Source organism: Cynoglossus semilaevis, chromosome 8 (assembly GCF_000523025.1).
Source record: "Cynoglossus semilaevis isolate Cse_v1.0 chromosome 8, Cse_v1.0, whole genome shotgun sequence".
Taxonomy (NCBI): Eukaryota; Metazoa; Chordata; class Actinopteri; order Pleuronectiformes; family Cynoglossidae; genus Cynoglossus; species Cynoglossus semilaevis.
The window spans coordinates 19,488,123-19,513,713 of NC_024314.1; the positions used below are offsets into that span (position 1 = coordinate 19,488,123).

At 40.4% G+C, this 25,591-nt stretch overlaps 4 protein-coding genes and 1 long non-coding RNA gene across 7 annotated transcripts in view; 1 reads left to right on the forward strand and 4 right to left on the reverse strand.

Annotated features, from left to right (window-relative positions):
- Positions 1-2,076, forward strand: part of ckap4 (cytoskeleton associated protein 4) — a 2,967-nt gene extending 891 nt beyond the window's left edge. Inside the window, exon 2 of the mRNA XM_008315573.3 lies at positions 577-2,076. Within this exon, the coding sequence (XP_008313795.1) occupies positions 577-1,788 (1,212 nt within the window). The 3' untranslated portion in view covers positions 1,789-2,076. The remainder of the gene's footprint in view (positions 1-576) is intronic.
- Positions 2,077-2,510: 434 nt separating this feature from the next.
- Positions 2,511-7,544, reverse strand: ikbip (IKBKB interacting protein). Of its 2 annotated transcripts, XM_008315571.3 has the most exons (4): positions 6,933-7,544; positions 6,730-6,847; positions 4,005-4,226; positions 2,511-3,843 (listed from the first exon to the last, which is right to left on the reverse strand). In XM_008315571.3, the coding sequence occupies exons 1-4, from the start codon at positions 7,136-7,138 to the stop codon at positions 3,277-3,279; spliced, it is 1,113 nt and encodes a 370-aa protein (XP_008313793.1). In that variant the 5' UTR covers positions 7,139-7,544; the 3' UTR covers positions 2,511-3,276. The 2 variants fall into 2 exon arrangements, with proteins under 2 accessions (XP_008313793.1, XP_008313792.1); XM_008315570.3 differs by lacking the exons at positions 2,511-3,843; positions 4,005-4,226 and adding an exon at positions 4,659-6,030 and having other exon boundaries at positions 6,933-7,529.
- Positions 7,545-8,098: 554 nt separating this feature from the next.
- On the reverse strand, positions 8,099-16,299 carry arfgap3 (ADP-ribosylation factor GTPase activating protein 3). 2 transcript variants are annotated; one of them, XM_017034382.2, is made up of 17 exons: positions 16,109-16,299; positions 14,835-14,953; positions 14,475-14,547; positions 14,191-14,322; positions 13,613-13,693; positions 13,407-13,500; positions 13,270-13,329; positions 12,820-12,866; positions 12,583-12,728; positions 12,167-12,298; positions 11,941-12,066; positions 11,751-11,861; positions 11,065-11,185; positions 10,866-10,959; positions 10,648-10,772; positions 10,047-10,455; positions 8,099-9,975 (listed from the first exon to the last, which is right to left on the reverse strand). In XM_017034382.2, the coding sequence occupies exons 1-16, from the start codon at positions 16,175-16,177 to the stop codon at positions 10,438-10,440; spliced, it is 1,548 nt and encodes a 515-aa protein (XP_016889871.1). In that variant the 5' UTR covers positions 16,178-16,299; the 3' UTR covers positions 8,099-9,975; positions 10,047-10,437. The 2 variants fall into 2 exon arrangements, with proteins under 2 accessions (XP_016889871.1, XP_008313791.1); XM_008315569.3 differs by having other exon boundaries at positions 11,751-11,864; positions 16,109-16,298.
- Positions 16,300-17,274: 975 nt separating this feature from the next.
- Positions 17,275-25,591, reverse strand: part of pacsin2 (protein kinase C and casein kinase substrate in neurons 2) — an 18,335-nt gene continuing 10,018 nt past the window's right edge. Inside the window, 5 exon segments of the mRNA XM_025058015.1 lie at positions 17,275-18,697; positions 19,371-19,552; positions 23,076-23,194; positions 25,136-25,256; positions 25,344-25,544. Coding sequence (XP_024913783.1) covers positions 18,585-18,697; positions 19,371-19,552; positions 23,076-23,194; positions 25,136-25,256; positions 25,344-25,544 — 736 coding nt within the window. The 3' untranslated portion in view covers positions 17,275-18,584.
- On the reverse strand, positions 20,612-23,069 carry LOC112487388 (uncharacterized). Its single transcript, XR_003050446.1, has 2 exons — positions 21,117-23,069; positions 20,612-21,067 (listed from the first exon to the last, which is right to left on the reverse strand). It is a non-coding gene; the product is annotated as an uncharacterized LOC112487388 (long non-coding RNA).

The window sequence follows — 25,591 nt, forward strand, 5'->3', positions numbered from 1 at the left end:
AGTGGGGGCAGTGGGGGGTGGACACTGCTCACTCAGCAGAAAGTCTGTTTGCACAACAATTAAAACATTGACTTACTGTATGCAGTAAGTACTTGATGATATTTGCTTTGTGTACTTCTGAATATACCAATATAATGGGACGCCATTGGTAAATCCTCAAATATGTACTTTATTAATTAGAATGTGTTTATACAGTAAACATACACTGTAAATCCAAACCCAAATGTAAATATATGACTTTTAGAAAAATAGTTTGTCGTGTTTAAAAAAATGATTTGATAGTTATTTAATTTTTTTTTGGTTATTTCAGATTTTTTAATTTTTGTATTTTTATGTTGTTTTTATTTATATTATTTTATTTTATATTTTTAATATTTATTCATTTTTTATTATCCTTTATCCTTAAAATAAGAAAACATTTTCTTTGTGTATATGTGTATATTTATATTGTGTTTTATGTATATTTGTAAAATCATATCCAATCAATTAATAAAATTACAGTTTTGAAATAGTCAATTTGAGATTGGAGTTGATTTCGACCAATAGAAATGGTGATTTTTTTTTCTTTCTTCACAGGTGGTGTATCTGAAAGGCACTGTAGGAGGATTGGAGTCGTCACTGGACAGTGTACGAGAGGAGCTAGAGGGGGCCATCGGCAGAATGAAGGTGGGCGAGGTGGAGACCAGGAGGGTGGAGGAGGCCCTCCAGAACCTCCAGAACGATCTTCTCAGGGACCTGTCAGAGGGCATCAAAGAAGTCAAGGAGGCTCGTGAGAAAGACTTCTCCTCTCTGGAGAGGACAGTGGAGGAGCGCCTGGCCGAGGTGAGTCAGTCCATCAAGGCCAACATAGCGGAGTTCACCGAGTCTCAGGGCGCGGCTCAGAGCCAGCTGGCTGAACTCAAAGCCCGGCTGGGCAACATCGAAGACCCCGCACTCATCAAACAGGAGCTCTCTGCCATCGTTGAAGTCGTAGCTGAACTCAAATCAGACAAAGCGGTGGCTGACACTACCGCCGGTTCACTCATGGAGCAGATCGGTTCGGTGAGGGAAGAGATCCAGACCCGCAACCTGGAGGTAACCTCGCTGTCCGAAGAGGTGGAAGCGATGAGGACCACGGTGCAGGAGACCATCGGGAGTCTGAAGAAGGCACTCTCTGAGACGGAGGGTGAAGTTCAGGCTTTGAAGGACAAAACAGCGTCAATGGAGAGAGGCGTGGAGCAGGCCGCTGAGGGCGTTCGTAATATGGAGAAGCAGGTGAGCGAGGCGGCTGCTCAGGTCTTGACGAGGTCAGAGGATCTGGAAGTTCGAGTTAAAGCATCAGAGGACAGCGGAGATAACCTGTCAGCGTCCGTGTCAGACATGACCTCCAAGGTAGAATCACTGCTGGCCAAGTTCGACAGCTACGAGAGCACCCTGGTCTCTCAGTCCCAGGCTGTGGAGAAGGTCAAAAGTGACCTGGGGCAGGAGCTGGAGGCTCACAGAAGCTACCTGCAGCAGCTCCAGTCCACTCTGGGTGAGGTTCAGAACGAGCTGGTGTTCAGCTCCAGTCTGGATGAACAGGTTCAGGATGTGAAAAAGAGGCTGGAGGCCCTGGAGGCCAGCAGCAGCAGCAGCAGCAGCAGCAGGCAAGAACAGCTGGAGAACTTACGGAGCGTGGTGGACATGCTGGAGACCAAAGCAGCCAGGCTGGAAGGACACGATGAGGCCATCGCTGCTCTTCAGAAGGCCCTCCAGGAGACCACAGACACTCTGGCTGGACTGTCTGGACAGGTCTACGAGGAGGTTTGACTTGAAGAACAGAACCATCCAAAAAACACAGGGACAAACTGATCTCAGGATCTTTTATAAGGTTATGAAGATTACTGTCAGAGCTTGACACGTGCACACCTTGGTCAAAGAGATAAACGGGATTAGACTGGGTTATAGAGTGGAGCAGAGTTGAACTGCTGATCTGTGAAATCCACAACCATACTGCACTGTAGTTTCTTTTCTAATATTTTTCTTTTCTTAAGAAAACTGTTTGTTTTTTTTAAATCCACGGTTACTTTTTAAATAAAGACCTTTTGTCCACCTACAGCTCTCAGATGTAACTCTTTAATGTGTTTTTTGGGACTGAATGAACACTGATGAACACACATGGAGTTAACGCCACACTTCCCACCACTTTATATCTGTTACTCTGTTTTTAAGCTGGAACGTCATAAGAATAACAACACACGTCTTCTCTCGTCTCTGTGGAGGTTGATGTTGTGCAGAGGTAACACCTGCTTCTTCTGCCACACCTGAGGCGTCGGCCTCCGGCACCAACAACACTTCAAAGTCGCCTGCTTCGCTGCAGGGCGTTTAGAAAACTACTTAAGGTCTGGCACAAATCCCAGCAGAGGCAAAATAAAACACACAGGGAGTGTCTGAGTGTGATTAGTTTGAGGAGCTCTTGGTCAGGTGACATATTAATATGACAAAGTCATTAAAGAAGCATAACCCTAACCCAAGTGTTGCACATTTAACCTGAGACTTATGGCCACCACATGGAGGAAAGTCATTTAAAAAAAGACGTATTGTAAAATAGCTTTTATGAATAGCTGTGTTTATTGCTGTATTTTTGGCTAAGCTTAAGGTATTTTCTGGCTAACCTTTAGCTTAATGCTTAGCATTTAGCTATTTTTCACCAATCTTTGGCTTTTGTTTTACTTTGTTTTTTTTAAATTTAATAATCTCTTCCTTAGTAAACTTTAATTTTTTTTAGCTGAACTTTTAGCAAGTTCTTGTTATCATTTCATTATAGAGGTAGGTGGTATATCTTTAAAATGACAAAAAAAAAACATTACCTTGCATAGTTTGTCTCAATTAATTATTATTTATTATTTAGTGTCTTAATTAAACATTGGGGAGGCTAATTGTCTTGATAATCACGATGCTGGTAAGGACTAAAACAACATGCCATATTTTGTGATGAATTTTTGTAAAGAATGTTTAGGATAACATATTAAAGTGAAATATTTAAAACACTTAAAGATAATTGAAGAAAGGAGAGGTGGAGACAAACAGGGACAAAAAAACCTAACTGACCTTTAAACATTACCACCACAGACCTGCTGCCACATTGTTCTCATTTTATTCCTTATAAGGCTCTATGATCTGGTCCTGTCTGCAGATTTACATTTAAAGGCTGTGCAAAGTTCAGCTTTAAAAAAAAAAGTTCATATTTATTTCTGTAAACATCTTGACAGTAGTGCGACACTTACGTTTCAAATAAAGTGAGTCGTCCACAGTTCCTCACATTGGCCGGTGCATGTCTCCGATATCAGAAATATCAGCCATTTCACTGACCTGTTTAGATGTAACACTTAACTCTCCCTCTACTGCGGTCAGGTTGGATAAAGTCTGTCTGAGCTCGGCGATATCCTGCTCTCTCTTGGTCAGGTCTTCTGCCAGTCTTCCGATTCTCAACGTCAGATCGGAGAGGAGGGGCTCAAAGGCAGCGAAGTCTCTCTTGATCAATGCAACTTTAGGTTTGAGGTCACTGGCGAAGGTCACCGTCCGTATCAGACGAGCTCTGCCGCTCTCTAGCTCCCTCAGTTGTTCAGAGATCTTCTGATCGGCTGTGGTCAGCTGGGGGATCTGCCTGCGCAGCTGATCGATGGCCTGCGTGTTGCGTTCGGCCACCGATCTGAGGTTGGAGACTCGGTCGATGCTGCTGGCCAGCACGTCCCCGATGCGCCTGACCATGCTGCGCTCCACCTGGCCGGTCTGGTCCTCAAGCTCTCCGACGTGGCTGAGCAGAGAATCCAGCTCGGAACGCAGGCCGTCCATTCTGCGCACGTCTGTCCTCACTGATGCCACCTGGTGGGGAGTTGCAGTCAATCAAATGTCATCCACATATACAAATGTAGGTTCATGAACACTAAGAATTAGTGTCATTTTTTTTTTTTTAATTCAACCCAGGTCACTACAATCAACTTTGACCTCATGGTCCTACAGTGTGAATGTAGACCTGGACAAACCTTGTTGGCCAAGTCCTTAGTGATGGCTGAGGTGCGTTCTTGGATTTGTCCCACAGCCTCTCGCAGTGCACTCATGCTGCTCTGCAGCTGGGCTCGTTTTTCACTGTGCCCAGATGCCCACTCCTTTAGCCCCTCCACATCCTGCTCCAGCTCTCGGAGTGGAGGCTGCACCAACCCCTGCTGATCCCCCAGACTCTCCAACATAGGCTGGATGCTCTCACACTGCAACACGGCAGAGAGACGGTACAGTAAGCTGCAGGCAGCAATTAACAAACAAAAAATACAATAATACACACTGAACGTGAAGAAAACTAATCTGTGAATTTGTAACATAAATACATAAATTACTGTTTAATAATTATTACAACACATTTTCAAATTTAAATCAGTGAAAACTGTAGATGCTACATGTTAGCATTTCCTTCTTTTCTTCCCCATTTTCACCCAAAACGTGTTTAAAACATGACTTTTGCATTGATTTTGATATTCCATGATGTACTATTGTTGCAGGTTCACCCTTTGTCCCACAGGGGGCGGCAGGAAGCAAAAAAAAGGCGTGTCCCACAGGGGGCGGCAGGAAGCAAAACAAAACCTGGAAAAACTGAATATATCTCTCTTGGCAAAATGAACTGAATGAAGTCAAACCAAAAAAACTAAGTGACACCGTTTTTATTCAGTCTAAAACAGTGCATATAAATATAAAGATGACAGTGCAGAACGTACTGGAGAGTGATGCTCACTGAAACATATTTAACAACTGACTTAAGAACATGTTGAACATGTAACATTCATTATTTGTTATAAAAAACAAATAAAAATAAAATTCAAAAAGACACTGGTAGTTTCTGTAACAGACCTGATCTATGAACTGCTAATTTAACAGTGATTGTGAAGAGATTATTAATGATCTATTACCCATGTAATCACATTTTAAACACGTGCTTGGTTAAAGAAATTCTGGCGGTATGAGTAAAATAGAACCAGAGCAGATTCAAGTGTGAATCAGAAGCAACACTCAACTGCTATGACCTTTACGTGCTGGTGTGTTACAGTGCAAAAAAGTCACTAAGAACTGATGTGCACATCTTAAACAGTATTAATACTGAGTTATAAAGCCTAAAACACTGTTGTTGAGTCACTGATGTCACTGTGAAGGTGGACTGATGTCATCCCCATCATCACTTTCCCACTCCTCATCCTCCTCCATTTCCATTTCCTCAGCGTCCACATCATTCTGGCTTTCTATCCTGCTTTCTCTCAACACCGCGGCCAGTTCGCTGACGGCCTCTTTGACCACCGACAGCTCGTTCTTCATCTTCAGGATGCTGTTCTGAGCCTGTAGTGTGTCCAGCTCCTGTCTGATCACCAAGATTTCATTCAGGGCTTTCAGCATGCTGTCCTCGGTCCCGAACACCTGCAGCGTCACCTCCTCCAGCCTCTTCTCCGCACCGCTCAGGTCGCTGCTCAGCTTCAGGATGGAGCGCACTGCCTCCTCCACCTGCGGCAAGTGTTCTTCACACTCCTGCGCTCGGGGGATGTGGTCCTGGAGCTCGGCACTGAGCTCCGCTTCTCTTTTCTTCAAGCTGCCCACCTGGGATTCCAGCTTGTGGATCTGCTTGGTATTCCAGTCCAGATGTTCCTGCACTTTCTTGGTGTCGTCGTTCTCCGTTCGCTCCATAGCCCGGGCGTTCCTTTTGGTGCTGTCCTCCAGCTCCTCCAACCTCTTCTCCAGGGCTTTGGCCCTCTGTTCTGCTTCATTCACTCGCTCCGTGGCTCCGGCATGAGCTTCCCTGGACTCCACTTTCAGACCATCCAGGTCTTTGGTAATGGAGGCCAGCTGCTCCTGCCACGTCTCCGTCACATTGAGGAATCGAGAGTTGACAGTCTGGAGATCGCGGGAAGCAGAGTTTTCATCGGCCTGTATTGTAGTGACGGCAGAGTGGAGCGTGGAGATGTCCTGCTGGAGCCTGGCTGCCATGGAGACGGTGGAGAGCGCCTCCTGTAGGTCTTCCTCAGAGGCAGCAAGCTGCAGCCGCAACACAAAACAGTAGGGCCGTTTGTGTGGCAGATCGATGGCCCTCAGCATCATTTACAGATAGACAGTAAAACACTGTTCACGCGTATAACCACAAGAAGTGTCAGATAAAAAGTGTTAAACTAGGAAAACACCAGATTATTTATATATTTCACATTAATAAAAAATAAATGTATATTTCAGCAATTCTGTTCTTCAATTTAATTAGTTATTAAACAGAAAAAGCAGGCAATGAATCATGATATACGTATATATCATGATTCATTATAACTCCTTCATATATTACACTAAATAGGACTTTTTTTAAAGAAAAGTATATTAAGGGTTAATTTTTTTAATAACTCCCTGAACAAGTAAGTTTTTCATTGTGTATTCCCTAGTTTTCTGAAATAAAACTACTTTTAAAGCTCTATTTATGACACTTTAAAATACATTAAAATGCCATGTGCTTGACCTTATGAGTTACAAATACCTATTATTAACACAAATATCAAATTTTCTGTAAGAAGATTTTAGTCTGTGTGCTACAGAAGCCTGGTGAGACATTTATACTCAGACCTTGTTATCATTACCCAGCATACGATATATTCACATTCTGCAATACTCGGTCAAACTCCACTATTTTAGAAAAACTACTTTCAGCTTTAGCCGTCAGGGTGAAGTTGCAACAGGCCTACAAATCGAACGCACCTTTCTAGAAACTCTCAGAACTTCCTCCTCCATCTCAAACAGACTGGAAGTTTTCCCCTGCAGTGATTTGTACTTCTCCTCCATTTGGGAAAACCTCTCGTTCTGTTGCATCACCATCCTAGAACAAGAGAAATAACTCAAATTACACAACAACATAAATATTAAACTCAAAATGAATCTCAATTCACGGTGACAGAACTTACCAGCTAAGAGCTCCACAAGCTGCTAGCGACATTACACACAATAAACTTCTAATGTCCAAACTAGAGGAGCTTTTATCTGCTATTTTGCTATTTGCCGATTCTGTTTTAACTTTTTTCGCCTCGTTTTTACCGTTAGTTGTCAAATTTTCGGACGCTTCATCTCCATGTTTCTGCGTCTTCTTCCTCTGCTTCACCTCTGTGGGCATTTTAGCCACTAACCTTTCGCAGTCAAGGAATTCAACGAGTTCACCGATAAACTGAGATATTCTTTTTCACCCTTAAGTAAAATGCGTCACTCATTCAACAAATACACTTATACTAGGGCATATTATATTAAACAGCGGTCATTAACGGACACGTTTAACTGCCAATAACAAACTGCTGTGCCTTGAAAAAAATGTGGCGTTTAGGTACTATTGAACAGCTAGTACATTCAATAGTAAACGAGAACGAGACACGATAAAGAGAAGCATGCCCATATCGTTTTAACAGCTATGGTCGGTTTTTTCATAATATTTTACCGTATCATTTAAATAAATGATTTTAATATAACTGTATAATCAATCATTTCTATTAACGCATTAGATATTCTAGGGAGTTTCCTGAGTGGTAAAAAATCCGACGACATAGGGAGGGCGTTAAACGCCTCAGCTGGCCACGTAGGCGGGTGCCAGGATTTGTGCCTGAGATGCATTAATTAGAGTAGATTGATTACGAATTACGAATTACATAATTAAATGATATTAAGGAACGTCATTTATTAAAGTTCGATGTTCTCCTAAGATCATTTCCCCCAGAAATATCTATACCATTAACAAGACCAAATGTTGTTTGGTCTTTTTGTAAAACGCTAGCGGTATTCTTTTTTTTATTAAACAAAACACAGCTGGTATACACTTGTAAAAAAAAAGAAAAGTAAAATTATTCAGCAACTGTTGACATAAATCAAATGTTGACAAAACTATATTAATTGCTTAGGAGAGTTAAGTATTTCCCGTTTAATTTTTAACTAGACCTTGAAACGCGTTGCCAGATCTCGCGAGAGAAATAAGCAATCACGACTACAAGAAACTATGTCAATTACTAACATTTTAATTAATTATAAATGGAATTTCTTCACACGTAACTCTGAGATTAATAAATGGACAAAAACTGAGACAACTGAGTTTAAGTTCAAGCCATTTATTAGGCATGTTCCCAAAAACGTTTATGAGATCAAAAATGTCCAAAATCAGATAACAAACTCTTATGTTTTTCGGCAACTCAAAGCCCTATGTCCAACACTGTCCTCCAAATACACAAGTAGTTACTCTCTAAATGTTCTTAGCAGTCTCATATATTCATGTTGCGTAACAAGAGCCATGCAAATAATGTAGTTATAACATACACTTTCTATGTAACAATTACTAACATTTTACAGCAGAAAATGCATATATTTTATTAAATGAAGAAAACAAGTAAACCATGGACACATTACCAACTCTGACGCTTAGCTGTGATTTGCAAAACAGTACATTCAAGCAAAGAAAAAACAAAAAACTTCCGACCACGTGCAATTTCTAAACAAGTGCAAAACAGAAACACGACTCCACAGCATTAGAATATCTGAATATGAAAGCTTAAAGAGGTCTTTGGAATAAGGCATCTCGTGACTGAGTAAACACAAAGTTGACCAGCAAAGAAACATTCTAGAACATTTTAGTGTTTTTCCTAGACTTGAACAAGTCGAGCTCACAAAAGGCATAAACAGCAAAGCAAATCCATCAGAAACATAATCATCCTGCTCCGAAAGCTATAGAACCCTAAAAAAAAACATAGGATGTCAAATAAAACAAAACGAAAACAACAAACTTTTCAAGGCTTTTCTTTAGGTTTTTCCAGCCCTGAGTCTCAACACTGCCACCATCATATCATATCATCAAACAGCTCACTGGGAGATTGGCGCTACACAAGAGCATCGTCATCATCGACTCTCAAGGCGTCTGAGGCTGAGGTTTTAATGCAGTGGACACAAAGTCAGGTAAACATCTCAAAGACTCCAGCTCCTAGCACACTACAGACAAACAAGGTGCGTAACAGGACAAGCTTAAAGTAACCACCGACAAAACTGTCAATTATTTTCTATGCATATATTACCCATAAATTAAGGACCAGAATAATATAACACCATTTTAAAGAAAAAGTTGGACATATTGTGGGTTATTTTTTTTAAATACATTTTTAGGGTCAGAACAGACAATCAACACCACTTCTCAATCTCTCACATTTAAAGCAGTGGTTCTCAAAGCATGGGGCGGACCCCTCCGGGATGTGTCATTTCAGTATTGACTTTTGATGAGAGCGGAGAATATTGTGCTGGTTAAAACCTCAATCTTTCATCAAGACACAGACTTTTTTTAATATGAGAACAAGGGGCAAATGTTTTTTTGTTTTAGCAAAAAACCTCCTAAAAGATATTCCAAACTCTCAGTCTCTCAGATATTTGTTAATCCCATCTTTTAGTTAATTTTTTTCCTTATATACAGTTTTATTTTTAGCATTTAAAACTATAAACTGTCCCCTTTTGTAGACTAACTGCAAAAACCAAAAAACAAAACCCTGCATGTCAACAAATATCCAAGATTATTTTTAACTGTTATAAAATTTATAGCTTCTCAGGCTCCACGTCGTCTCCTTCTCATCCAACGATAACGAAAATGTAACTCCCTGGAGGACTAAGAAGGTTTTGTGCCATTCAAGCCAATCAAACGTTTCACATCAGTTACAAACTCTAATTTATATATACCTGTTCCCCTTAGGTTTCCTCACTTAAGATTTCAGACCCATTCATGTGGAGAAGCAAACATAAGTGCACTTTGGGGCTGGAGAAAAGGTCACTTTCAAACCTGTGGTATTTCTGTGCAAGACGTGAGAAAAGAAAGGTTTTCTCATCAAAGTGCGAATCATGATAGTTTTTTCCATTGTCTTCGCTGCTTAGGTTTTCAGCTTACCAAGAAAGAACAGAATTGGATTAGAAAAAAAAAAATCAAAAATCAAATTTCACCTTCATGGCACCAGAAACCTCTTCAGGCTGCTTTACACAAAAAAAAATAAAAATAAAAAATCAAATTTCACCTTCATGACACCAGAAACCTCTACAGGCTGCTTTACACAGTATTTCTAAATATTCCACCCTCCCAAAAACCACATATCAAGTCAAATTACATCATTAACTAAATATTCTTCATCATCTGCCGACTTCACACAGAAACCTCTCTTCAACATTAACTAATATTATCCACCAGACTTTAGGATTTCACCAACTCTTCTATACACAGCATTTTTAAAAACAAATATATATTCAGGTGTGAATGTATTCAGGACAAACTTCAGGTGAATGGGTGACTGATGTGTCGCAGAGCAGAGTGGTTCAGAGAACTTCCACTAGGTGGAGAACTTTCACTCACAGAGAAATTGACCCCACTCTGGTTTTCAGAGGACAAATTTGAGATGAAGTAACCAGGACTCAGGAGTTGTAGTGATCCTGGAAAAGAGAGACGAACAAACACCATCAGACTTCACCATCAAGGACTGGACCTCGGTCAGTTTTAATTGGATAACTTTGTTCTGGACAATGAACCAAAGGCATCATCGACAGAATGTGACAATGGATGTCAACGTTCATTAACAAAACTATTATTAAACTTTTTATTATTTAAAAAAAATCATCACCGACCTGAATGGTGTTGACGACTCCACTGGCCATGACTGAGAGTTTTCCCGCCACTGACCGCACGCCCATTTTTAGCTGTGTCATATCAGGAGCGTTGGGCAGCACGTTAGTCAGGCGATAGGAACTTCCTGTGGACACGGGACAAAGACATCAAAGTTCTATATATATATATGTCAACTGATCGTTAATAACTGTGAAGATATGCAGCAGTGGTTTGATACCTGATTGTTTCTTCTGCTCCTCAAAGAGATCTGCTGAACTTATGGCCAAAGCATTATTTCCAGCAATTCTCTCCAGTCGGGTCATAGCCTCATACTAGAATAAAAAAAAAAGTACAGCAATATTTTCTTCTGGAGTCTCAGGTTATACCTGAAAAACTTGAATTCACCTGTAACACTGTGTACTCCAGTGAGAGCTTACCTCAGGATTGTCTTGTTTTCCAAAGACCATCTCAGAGGAAATGGCCTTGACCTCTCCAAACCTCTTCTGAGTGTCTCCTGTGTCTGATACTACAGTGGTGTCAGGTTTCCTCCTGGCAGGTCTGGGGTAAGAAATAAATGATTAAAGAAAAACATTAGGAACTAAATGAAACGCGACAAAAACCAAATCAACCCTGTATAGTGACTTCACAGTTAAGTAATGACTTTGGTGCTAACTATTAGAATGGCTAACAGATAACAGATATTTACAAAATAATATTGGAGTAAACAATTAATGTTTCGGAAAAGTGATGATGATTTGTGCAAATTAATTAAATTGTGCTGAATAATGACAATTAGGCAAGCAAACTACATGATCTAAGTAATGACATAATACTAGCAAATAATATTTGTGCTAACTAAATGTGACTAAATGTGTGCAAAGTACTGACATGTTTACTAACCTATGAAATTTGTGCTTATAAGTGACATTTGTGCTAACTAATTTAATGTGCTAAATGATAACACTTGTGCTAAATAATTAAATTTGTGCTAATTATTGATGCTTGTGCTAACTAATTTAATTTGTACTAAATAATAGTAGTTTTTAAAGACACAACTTTACACAAATCTGTCGTTTCTAGTCTCAACATACGGATGTTACCAGCGACAAACACAGTTTCTGACCTGTCGTCCAGTGAAGACATAGATGACAAGAAGAAGTCCGGCTCTGGTTTTCGGCTTCGATCCCTGTCATCCTCCCGCCGTGATGATTCTGTCTCATCCTCAAATCTAGAACTTCTGGACATGAGGTTCAAATGAGCATCAAGAGGGGAAAAATCATTGGAAATAATAACGAAGCAAAGACAGAAGTTACCTGGACGTGAAGCTCCCTTCGTCATCTTCTTCCTCCCTGTACTTCCATCCTTTGCCGGTCTTTGTCCCCAGTGGACTCTCCTGTTGGATGATGTGCATGTTTGAGGTGACAGAATGTGAAACGCCACTGTAGGGAAGAGCAGAGTCACAGCAGGTCAAATATCAACAGACCAGTTTGACAAGGAAAGGAAAAAAAAAAACCCACAGCCATCACCTCCTCAGCTCACCTCCTCATGCCTAATCCCATTCCCAGTCTCTCTGCCTGCTCTCTCTTATTCCCCTCTAAACCTTTCAGCTTGGCGTCGTCTTTTTTCCTCTGCTGCTCCAGATCTTTGTAGGCCAGACGCAGAGATGGAGCACTGACAAAAGGAGTATGAAAAAGGAAAACCTTTTGGAATAAAGGGTGTAAAAACAGACAACCTAAGACAGAAACTGGTGTTTCTGCTTTGATTAATTTGTAAAGTTAATCGCATTTAGATTTAGTAGTATAATCTAACACAAACACAGAATGACATACGATGTATATACAATAAATTCCAGTCTTGGAATTGGTTTATAATATATACTGTATTTTACTCTCTGTCAACACCCTGTGGTCAGGTCAATGCATTACACTGAACTAAGAGCATCAAACCAAACGTACATGGACTCCTCAGACTGAACGTTCCTCTTAGGGTTAACAGCACTCTCCTCTTTCATTTTGTCAGCAGCCTGAGCTTTCTTCTCCAGCTCGGAGAAACTCTGGTTGCTGACCTTCTGAGCGCCTAGACCGCCTTTCTTTGAGGCCAACTGCAGGTGAAGACATTTCACGTAAAACAGAAATTGAATGAAGGTTGTTTGTCCGCCTCAACATAGAGTCTAACTTTAACCTTGGACTCACCGTTTTCTTGGCAGCTGTGGGTTTCTTCTTGAGAAGAGATGGCAGGTCTGAGGGAAACAAAGGAAATTTGAATTACATCTACTTCAATTTAGCAAAGAGGGAAACACTGAAATATCACAGGTGGATTAAAGACCAAAGGTGAGGTATCAGGGGGCGTGAGGGGCTTCCAATGGAATATGGCATGCTGGGCATAAGTGTACCACTGCTGTAATACTTGAATGATAACATGCCTCCAGTCACTAGGTGGCAGCAACTCATACAGTGGTTTGTACAGATAGAAATATACATGTTATCAGGTTCTCAATAGTATTTTAATTCCCAGGGTAATGGGTTGTAGAAAACTTTGTGAATACTTGTTAGGTATGAGAGACAGAGTTTGACTTTAATGACTAATTTTCTTGATTTAAACATGAACTAGAGTTTCATTAGTGTAACTCTCAGTAAACCAACCTGGATTTGCCTTTGGAGAAACACTCAGCATTTCCACACTTGGCCCTTCATCTGTGTTACCTGAAAAATGTTAATGCACACATGAATAACATTTAGTCAATATCAATAAGTTTTGTTTTGTGTGTGTGTGAGAGTACCATTTTTGTTGTCTTCTTTCTGGGCTGCGGAACTCGGCTCTGATAAGTAGGAGCTCAGGCTCATTTTGGCCATGTTGAAATCTTCAGGTTCGACCTTTGACATTAAAACACACACAGCAGAGGTCAAGGTAAAACAGCTGGTGTTTGTGTGCAGTAGCAGCAGAAGGCTGTGAGAACATCTGGACCAGGTGATCACACTGGTTTACCTGTGAGTGCAGACTGAAGAAGTCCACCTGCTTGTCTCCTGGTGATGTTGGAGACATCGGAGCCTGACCATCGAGCCACAGCTGTGGAGAAGAAGTCATCAGGTGACTCAACCCGAGGCTCACAGCTCAAATTCAAGCAGCAAATATATTTATATATGTATAAATATATAATACATATATATAATACATATATATATAATACATATATTAAATATATTTGTTTTTATATATCTTTTTTTTTTGCCAAACAGCTACTTTAAGATGACCTTCCACTTTTAATGATGTGCTCAGACTATTGATCTTTCTGTGTAACGGTTAGTAATTTTTTGGAAAATCTAACTTTTTGGCTAATGTTAGCCCTTTCTCGATTTATTTCTTTTTTCAGGAAAACACCTACAGTATATTTTTGCACCCTTGCTTTGTAACTTTTACTACCTTCAGTTAGCTCCCAGCTTTTTTGCTATATTTCAGCTAAATTGGCTAACCTTAATGGGTGTCATGTCTGGACAAATGGGTTTTTCCACAGCACAACAGATGGATGTTATTGGTCAGTTTTAGTATGACAAGTATCTCCTTACCTCAGTGCCATGACTCCTGGTGGCCTGTGTAGCTAAGGTCCTTATCTTCTCTCTGTACAGCTGAGCAGCTCGGCTGTTGTATTTGGCGTTGGCCGCGTTGGTTGTGCAGTTGTGCTGATTAAAAAACGCAACCTGCCGTGGGAAGGTAACAGGGGACAAAGAGAAAAGTAAACAGGAGTCAGACAGTGTAATCATGTGTTTGTCACATGATGCTGTGTTGGCAGACAGATGGCAGACAGATGATGCTGATGACGAAGAGACTTTGCCCTCGAAAAGCAACTCACCGCGCTGGCATTGCCTCCCACTTGCATACACCTTAGATGAAACCAGGACCAGTTAAAGTCCAGCTCAGTGGATCTGAGAAGGATAGAAGAAGAAAACAAAATAAACAAAGACAGGCTGTCAGTCTATGGCTGAACTCTCCGTCCTTTAGGTTTGCCCTGATTGTCCTATTTCACGGGAATAGGGTCAGAGACCCAGAGAGAAAACAAAAACAACTAGACAAACACAGTAAGAACCCACTGGCAACATTCTTGTCACCTTACCTAAATCTTGAAAGACAGCATTTTTAAAAAAATAATATTTTTGCCTGGGTAGAAAACCAATTTAAAGCACAAAAATACACAGTTTCAATCCCAACTGACCTGATAAAGCTCAGGTGCACCCCCAGAGACCTGTGTGTCCCGGAGCAGTCTATACATAGAAACACACCGTAGGTGATGCTGGCCCAGCTGGGGTTTTTGGCTGCACAATCAAAGCAAACCTGAGAGGAATAGACAACAGGAGACAAACTCAATACAGGGACAGTTTATTATTAAAACATAGCTTCAGAGAAACTTTTTATGTGGCATGAAAAGACAACCTCCTGATTAAATAATACACTGAGTTTAAAGTCAATAAAAGGCAACAGGAAGACAAAACAAACTTAATGATGAATGGGCTGCTTTTATCAGGCTTATCAATGAGGAAATTAATAGCTGTTTTTATTTAAAATGCAACATCCAATAATGTTCTCAGTGACTGATGATTTATTGTTATAATTGTTATAACAATATTGTTTTTTCTTGTTACTGACAGTGCATCAGTGGAGACATCAGCTTTAATGACAGTTCAAATACTGACAAGAAACCCATGTTCAGACGTGATGTTAATTATGTTAAGTAAAAGTAGCATCAATTTTATACTTTTTTTATTTCAAAAGAAAAAAGATGGTGTGAAGAACCTTTCAATCTGAAACTTTTTTTAAAAAAATTAGAAAAATGTTAAAATAAAAAAATAAGTTTGAAGACAACGCATTTGTTGGGGTAATGTTTGTTGGGAAAATATTTCCATGTTACAAATTTTTAATAAATCATAATTAATCATAAACATAAATGTTTTGCAAATGTGTAAAAACAACTGCATTGTGAATAAATATAAAGACTGTAAAATATAATATAAACATATAAAACAGTGTAAAACAATTTTAGTACGATACACATTAATGCTAATTAAAAGCAAAATTAAACAGTAACAAAAAAAACAGCTGAATAAATTGTATCAACAAACTGAACACCTTTTACTAAAAAGCAGGAGTTTTGTTTTTATTCTGCTGTTCTGTATTTAAAGGAAGCTAAGGGCTTAACTGTCAGAACGTAGCTGACAATGCTGTCAAACCGCTCTGGCTAACGTTAGCACTTCCACTGAAAGTTTATTTCGTTGACAAATGTTACCACGTCACAACCGAGGCCTCAAAAAGTAACTGCGCGGCTTTTTAATGTGTCATTTAATAAATAGATGTTACATTTAATTTGTTTGGTGATAGCTAGTCTTCGATATTTCTCCTATGTGCGACGTGTCAGCTTCGACACTTTTGACTTCCTTGTTATGCTGAGCAGGAGCAGCACCAGGACCATGACATAAACTAAAAAACCCGTACCTTGTTTGTAGGAATGGAGCGAAGTCGCTTAAAAATAGTAGAAATATCGTGTCTACTGGGCTCCGCCATGGTTCCCGCAGCTGGTAAAACCTGTTGGTTCCACAAAACAGGTCTGAGTGTGGCTTCAAAAATGAAAAATAGTGCTGTTCTCCTCAATACTGACTGACCGATTGAGACACGTCAGTGGCGGAACACCATTCTTGGTCTCTGATTGGACAAAAATGACAGGTGGTTATGTTATTGTGACAAAGGCTCCTGGGTAATGAAGTTGATCTCGTCAAAAGAAAAATAAATGGCCGCAATGTAGAAACTCGGGCTCAAACCACAAAACAAGTATCATTCGTCGAATTTTTTTTACTTGGCATGTATGATACAACCATTGTACTATTAAAACATTTCATGTTCACAGTTAACATTTCATTTTATACAACAACTGTAGGTTTTCCTTGGCTGACTTAGTTATTAGTATTACTAATATTTACCTATCTCTGGCCATCATTTCTACTAATTTTGTTTTTGCTGACCTAAAAGCTAGCTAGCTATCTTCATGGCTAGCTTCCCATGGCGGACAAGTAAACATGTTGCTAATAAAGTCTTGCCTTTTTGATGTAATGAACATGTTTCTCTGGCTTTCCATGATCAGGGGCTTGTGTCTAATATATTTAATTCTTCTGTGTATATTTGATTTTTGTTTTTTGGAATTCTTGGATCCATGTCTATGTTTTGGTATCATAAGATTTAACATATAAAACAGTGTCATTCTAGTACATTAAACTGTCTCTGAAACAAGGGCATAATAAAATATAGCACAGAAGTAAAACACAGCATACGAGGAACCCTGTCAGAACGGGTTTGAAAGGTGTTGGTTGTGTTTCAGCCGAGAACATTATTATTCTTCATATGAATTTATAACATAACATAAGCATGTCAGGGTAAGACTTAGTCAAACATAATGACAAGTGTTTGTAGAGGTGGTTTGTTGCCTTAGATTGAGCCTTTTATATTTCCTTTAGACTATAGCTTTGAAGTCACGGACAAGTATTAGCATCTAAACAGCAGGTCTAAAGTTTACTAAGCTAGCTACATCCACACGGGTCCAGACACTGAACCCTGGTGGACTCCATGAAAGTCAGTAAAACCCTAGGATGAACACAAATGGTAAAATATTTACATAGCATCTGTTGTTTTTTATTTAATGATTATGGCCTTCTGTGGAGAGGGGAAAAACACAGAATCATATTTACAAATATAACAAAATAAGATTTACAGGTTATTTTTTTTCCCAATAAAACATTCAATTCATGTACAAGGTGATTTCTCAGTCACAGCATTTCTAACGAGAGTAGAACAAAAGCACTTGTGGCATCATAAATTAACAACTATCAACTTCCAACTACATCTGATCCTGGTGCTTAATTTTGTTCTATGGTGTTCAATGAAGGTTATTTATAGGCAGTAAAATAGACTAACAACATTTTTAATTGATAGTTTGTACTGTTTTGCAATTAAAAAAGGCCTAAAATGAGACAGAAGAAAAAAAAATGAAACAGAGGAGATTCAAGTCAGAATAAATCTGCCGACATTTTTCAGTGTTGTTGAAATATAAAAAATATTGTTATGGTTTGAAAAAGAGAAAAATAAATTGTGTTAAAGAAATACGGAGAGTTGAGGACGCCGATGCTTCAGTGGAGCCAATCGGCTCTAAACGACAGTGAATGAAGACAGGTGAAAAAAAATACAATCAGTGAACATACATTCAATTGCAGTGATTTCAGGTGAAATAAACTTCCCCTCTAAACAAGAACTAAACGAGAAAGAAGTGAGGATAATTGTTGCTACAGAGTTGCATCATTCCTTTTACAATACCACAGCAGCTTAGGAACTAATTGGGAAAACTAAACCCTGAAAAGATAACCGGATCGTCATGGGTTTAAAATCAACTAAAGTCTAAACTGATAAAATTCCATTTACGGAACTTCCTGTTATGAGCAAAAACAGTTCATAAGTCCTGTTTAACGTTGGATCACCTCCCTTAACAAATCCATAGTGGTTTGCGCATAAATCGCAGGGCTAACATTTGCCAGACTGTCATCCCAGTGTTTGATTTACAATAAAATATAAATTCTCACAAAAAAGTTACTCGAGTCTTATCTAATATATATTTGAATATCTACTTTTGTAACAGCATGAATGGGATCTTAAGTAACATCTTATGCCAACAGCAATGTCTGGTCAGGAATCATCAGGAAAAGATGGTAAATTAAATAATACCATCTTTCTGTTGAGTTTCTGTGAGCGTGGAGTGGTCCATTATTAATGCCAAACCTCTTCCAATTGTTTTTCACTGCTTCAGTCCAGTCTTCAGCGATGGGGAAGAGAGCAGTTCAGTGTAACAGAGATCACTTTCTTTTTTCCAGCCCCACTGTTCTTCATCACTTTCTACTTTCTTTGTGATGGTCTCATCTCAGATGATTGGTTATTGAATGGGTTCCACGTAGTTAGCAGGATACAGGCCCGTCTGTCCGTCCTTGAGTCGGCCTTTGCACCAGCCCTGGTCGTCTTCCTCGCCAATTTTAGTAAATTCGTCCCCTGTGAAATGAAGACACACGTACGTATCAGTTATCTGCATCTATAGTAGGACACTGAGAAGAGCTGCAGCTGACCAATACTGTACAGAAAAATAGAGCTATGTTCTAGTACGAGACACCAGAAGTTAACTGGTGTTGTCTACACTCAGGTTCTTACTGGATGAGACCAGCTCTGTCAGAGCTCAGATCAAAAACAAGTAGTCATTTATTGCTCATAAAATTATACGTTTTACTAAACTCAACACAGTAGCGCTTTGGCCCAGAGCCAATGTCTCTGTCATTGGTGTGGAATTCCAGGGTTAACGATCGAATCCCGGTTAGGGTGGTTGGTACCTTCCAGTGGACTCACCACCCACAGGAAGGTTCAGGGGGGTTGGTACAGTGCAGTGTGATTTTGGTGGCAGGCATGGAAACTGCTGCCCCCGGTAACGGGTAAGCGGATGAAAATGGATGGATAGATGGACTAAACTTGTGATGCCTTCACTGTTCTAGGTACAATTTGCTTTGCTGCAACTTTTCTGGTTGTTTCATATGCTTTTGGAATATGAGATAGATAAGTAAAGAATGATCATTATCGGCTTGTCCACATGTAAAGTTTAATGTTAAAGTTTAAAACGACTGAAGTGAACATGATCTCTAAAGGCTTGCTGCTGATGTAGTCGTAGTCAAAGTACCTGCACTGAAGCTGAGTTCATCCTGCTCCTGTCCTTCATAGTCATACAGAGCTTTAACAGGCACGGATATGAGCGGAGACGTCGGCTCGTCCTCAAAAGGATTTCCATCCCCGTTGGCAGAGAAGGGGTTAGAGCCTTGGTCTTCATCTGAGCAGTCTGGAGTCTTCTCTGAACTGCGCACACTGACAGACAGACAAAAAAAAAAAACCTTAGAAAATGTGTTTTCTTAAAAACGACATTATGTGACATTAAGGACTAACAGGACAATCCAGCGTGCCAGGTGTAAGCAGTCACAAATGTCCACAGTTAGAAAAAGAAGACACCACAACACCAAGTTTAGTTTAAATACGAAAAAGCCCATATTTTATGTATATGAAAAATTCTTCACAAAGTGTGAAATAAAAACATGCTTTAGAAAGACATCAAGCAAGCATTCTTCTGGAGTAACATGAAAAAAAAAAGATTTAATTTACTCTACTTCTTAGCGTAAAGATCAAGTGCTAGAAGTGCAAGTGCTCACGATGCCAGAAGTAACGATATGCAACGGGAAAACGACACAATACGGTGACAAGCAAATCAGGTCCGTGAACAAATGATTGGGTTTGAGCCCGAACGACCAGCAGAGGGAGCCACCTGACCACCAAAAACAGTAACACAACAGGATACACACATGGTTTACAGTCAGACCTGTTCGTCACCTGCTGTTGACTTTGGGCATGCATCAGCTGTTACTGAAACTGATGATGATTGTATTTTTTTTTTTTCGAATCTTCAGCTACAAAAGCTGTTTCAGGATCAGCACTGGAAATACAGCATTAACAAGTGTAGATCAGGACTGACTGTTCAGAGATACATATTAATATATACAGGAGATCAGGACTGACTGTTCAGAGATACACATTAACATATACAGGCTCAAGTTCCCACAGCAGAGACATGCGTCCCCATGCGCATCACATGTGGTGTTCTGCAAGACATGGTACTGTTACAAGGGTGGTTGAGACACACGTGTTTTTGTCTGTGTGCACTGACAGTCCAGTGACCATGCAGATCAACACAAACACCTGCCACCTGAAGACGGAGAAAGGACACTGGGATACAAAAAAGACCCAGAAATAAAGAGGGGAAAAAAACCCAACACGTAGTAAAGATAGGAAAACAGAGGAGGCAGGAAGGTTGCACGTGGGAAGGAATGGAGCGTTTTTTTTTTTTCTCCTTTTCACCAACATTTTTATTTCCTCTTTGGTGGCACTGATGTGGTTGACTACAGTCTGCTGCTCCAACGCCGTTTCCTCCTCGTCCTCCTCGTCTTCATCGTCTTCAAAGGGGTTGGAGCCCGGCGGTGCCGTTTTATTGAGCACAGTAAGACTGACAACATGGGACACAGTGAGTTGTAGGTACGAACAGGGAGAGACACATGTGACAGAAGGAGACGTGGATGATGCAGGGGGTCAGTGAGGGATTTTTAAGACTGCTGCGTTGATGCTGACATCTGTCGACTGTGGTTAGACTGTGGCTCAGGTCTGGCAAACAGGACCAGACCACCCAAGTTACATCACTCCATGCCATATGTGGGACAAACCAATGAGTTTTCCTGAGTTTGTTTTTCTCTTTTTTTTCTAACTTGTGGCTGTCAGCTCTGACGTCGACATCAGTCGTACAAACTATCTCATCATTTCATTTTTCAACTGCTCAACCTGAGTTTTTACAGTCGTACAAACTATCTCATCATTTCAACTGCTCAACCTGAGTTTTTCTAATGATCTTCTTCCAATAATATGTATACTTTATGTATGACTGAGTCCAAGTTTATCAGCATCTAAATGTAGTAAAGGGAATACGCTGAATAAATACTCCTGAAGTACTTCTTTTGATCAGTGATGGCTTATTTTCACAAACATGTGAGATGATATGTCATGGTGAATTCTCACAGTATGTTGGTGTGAAACCTGAGTAAGAAAGTTATTACTATAACAAGCAACATCAACCAGATTCTCATATCAATGACAAAAGAGCACCGTGTTTACTCAACACAGCTGAAACACATTATTACTGCTCGGTGTTGCTCTTTAAATACACAGACTAACAGCCATTATATAATAAAAACACACACACTACACTATAGTCCTGTCTGTGATTATGAATGTCCTACACTGTGAAACTACATTTGCATTTGACCAGAATATATCACTGGGTTTCTGTTTTTCCCCTACAGGAGGGTAAACCCCTGCCGTTATCTACGGCCCTGCAGGGAGTGAAGCAGGGAAATGTGATGAAATGAGGAGTAACGTCGAGGAGGTTTTGGTCAACAAACAAACTTGACCCGACGGCATTAGTGAAGCTACTGGTCATCAGGCCAAAACCATGCTGACACCATGCTTCAAATGAGGGAACATTCAAACAAACAGTGCTGACCACACAAACACAATGCACTCCCACATGCTGTCATGCACTTAAATGAAGGAAACGATAGTGAGACAATGTGCACCGTGAAATGTCGGTTGATGATGTGTTTTTTTTCACTTTCAGAGGTCAGATACTTTTCATGCCTGACATTCCCTCTGTTGACTCCACTACACACAGAAACACACTCCTTTGCATGATTCCTGAAGACACTTTACATAAAAAGGTGTGGATCAAAAGCTGAAAGGAACTAAGTCTGGAGAACCACACAAAGCCAGTGGATATAAATCAATGCTCATTACCTTTAAATACATATATTTGCATATATAAAGAACTTTTCCCATCACTTTGCTGACATCAGCTCCACTCTGCTCACATGCTCTGGTACAGATGAGAAACAAAAGCTGTAGAAGTGGATAACACTGGTATTAAGGGTATAATCCAGTTTGGCGACCCACCAGAATTAGCTCTCCAGCTCACTTCACTGTCCTCTCAAACTATTTCAGAGAAACTCTGTGACGGCTCATTACTTAACTACAAGTACTGTAAGGAAGAGATAAGGACTTAAAAGTCCGAATACAATTCAGCGACGACAACTGCACTCTCACAGAAGGTCAGAAAGTCACTCATATTTATAACCACGGCGACAGTTATGTGAACATTTCTAGGCTAATCAGCTGTTTGTTGTTGTTTCCATGAACTAAAGTCGCTGGAGCCGTTGCCACAACACTCTACAGGGACAAAAAAAACGCCTTATCTTATCTGGTATCACCAAAGATGATATCACGGCCATCAAGTAGAATCAAGTAGAACATCAAGAAGCTGAAAATCTTTATGTTCCGTACATGGTTTCTGACTGAGATAAAACTTTGTGCTGAACAGTCGGTGCTAAACTATTTGCTATAAAACCAATTACTGTACAGCGTGATTGTTCCTATGTTTATTTTTATATTATGACTGATTCATGCGTCTTTAACTAAAACACCACTAATCCAGCTTTGCTTAAAAATTTTCCGGCAATAATATGAACAGCTCCACAGAAGGCCTTAGTGGGTATGAGTAACATTTTCACATTTTCTTTGGAATGTTCTCAGACTGACGTCTCTCAAGGAACAACTTCTTTCCTAACAAACAGTGACTACATGTTTAGCGTTGCCACGACAACCGCAGCACAACTAAAACGTCACCCTCTCCGTGATGCAGTGCTTTTATGAGAATTCCTTCGGCGTACTGCCTGGATCAGTGAACATGTGGGAGAAGGATCAGGTGTGAAGTGTGTTTTTGTTTTTTCCTGAGATCTACCTGCTGGCCTTCACCGGCTGGTCTGATCCAGTCTGACTGATGCCAGTCAACGTGACGCCGTCTGAAGGCTTCTTCTTTTCCCGTCTGCTGAGCGTTCGGTTCAGGTCTATGGACCAGTCCTGGTACGGGAACACACACACATTGCAGTCAGATGTTAGCGCTTACCAATGAACATCTGTGTCTGCTGCAGAGGGCGGGGGAGATGGAGGGGGGGGGGGGGCATCATAGGTATGTCCACAGCAATACACACAGACACACACATGATAACACTTCATACACACAATTCTCACCCGGTGCAGCCATCTGTGTACAGACTGGAATGTAAAATGTTCGTGCACATGTTTAAACTGAACAGTGAACACCTGATAAAACAAAACACCGTGAACAGAATCCACCACCTGTTGGAGGAAACACGGCACCAACGGGTTTCACCTCCACCAGGGCTTTGACTTCAAATCTGGAGTTTAATTTTTTTTTTTTTTAATTTTTGATCCTGTAGGCTAACAAAATTATCATAAAAATAGATTTATGCAAATAATCAGATTAATTTATTATATATTTTAGTAATTGGACAAAACAAGAGTGCATATCTTATAATTGAGTTTTGGTTTAAGCTTGATGCGTTTCAAGCTTAAAATACCAGCTGACATGGGTGTAAGTTACGGTCCAAGAATTAAAAGATCAGAATTACACAGATCATCACTTTGAGTCTGGCGGAGCCTTGGTGGAGGTTCTTCCCCTCCCTGTGATTTCTGTGAATAAGTGTGACCGTCAAAGGTTTCAGTCTGACTCATCAGACCTCTCAGTGTTTCAACAACAATCACATTGGTAAATAATGACCAAGATGGAAACAGGGTTAAAAGAAGTGACCAATCAGACGGTCAGAGAGCCCTGCTCATACTGTAGAGCCGTTGAATAAAGCCTCACCTCCTGCCAAAAAAAAACCAGCTGAGGTGAAGTCATGTGACACGTTTCTTAAACATACAGTAATCTGAATTTCAAATGTCTTCAAACTAAATAGTCAAACGCACCTCAAACACAAACACACACACACACAGAAGGAACCAGCAAAGAGTGGAAGTGTTAGTGCAGGAATTAAATAAACTCAACACCCGTCCGCCCCCATGGATGCTGTGACAGAACAGCCTATCCATGCTGAACTCACTACAATGGACCTTCTCTTAAAGGAGCGAGGTTTGGACCAGTCCAAATTCTGTCAGACACGGGGGAGAGAGGAAAGCAGGGGTGGAACTGTGTTAGTGCAGCACAACAGTCTAATCCTGTGGTTGTGGAGGACAAATAAGTGTCAGTTTGTCAAAACGATCCTGAACCAGGAGTACGTGTCAGGATCATTTCTTCAATCGGCAACATAACCATGTGATGTCTGGGACATTTGAGCTTAGTTTCATTAGTAAGTTGACTGACAGCTCATGTCACACAGGATCTTGTCACTGAATACAGTTGATCCTCTGTGTTCTTCAAGATAAAAAAACAGAAAGAAAAACAGCCTGCGGTGATGAATATAATGAAGGTTACACTGAGGAACAGTGACATCTGCAGGAACACTCAACCCGGCCATAAATTGTATCTTGTTTCCCCTGTAATTTCACCTCCAGTCGAGGTTGATGACAAACCTGTGACTGTCTGAGTGACACTAGAGTGAGAACATGATTCATATCCACTTTACTGCCAAATAGCACACTTTGGTGACTCAGTGACAAGAACAACACAAAGTTCTCAGAACCATTATTAGTGAGGCAAAGGTGTACGAAGGGCACGGCTCTGTAAGTACCTCTGTTTTGACGTCACAGTTCGATATATCTTTGTGTCTCAAAATACACTTGCTAGGTCAAGCTAAGGTTTTGTCTGGGCCACACGTTGCCTGTGGGCCACTATTTGAATAGTGAATTTTTCATTTTTTTCATCTCAACGTTGAGCTGTTAACAATCATTTTTGCGTTAAGTCAATTCAACCTCTCCATGACTCACCAATGTTCTTCTGCAAACAAAGACTCTCCAACACTTTCAGACATTTTTTAAACAGTATCTTGTCACCAGTACCTCAAACTGTGGCCAGTTCATCGGCATGCCAGGGCCATGACTGGATCGGAACCATTTCAAGTCCTCTTCAGCATCAGTGGCTGAGATCGTGTCTTCCATCGTGTGATAGATTGTCTGGAACCTAAGATGACAAGGACAGGAAAATAAATACGATGCTTCTCATTATTAGTTCAATCTCTAGTACATTTTTCTTTGTCCAAGGCTGAACCTGTGATTGGATGACAGGTCCAGGTGCTGCTTGACCTCGAGCAGAACTTCTCTGAAAAACCGAATGCGTGTGTCCTCAAACTGCTGCCACTGCTCAAACACCTGTTCCATGTTCTCCATGTACTGTGGCGTCAGCTTGTCCAGCTCTTCCAGGGATTTCTCGTAGCGTTCTTTGGTCTAAAACGTGGACAAATACCCAGAAATGTACTCACATGGAGTTCAGAAAATTGGGATATTACAGCTGCACTT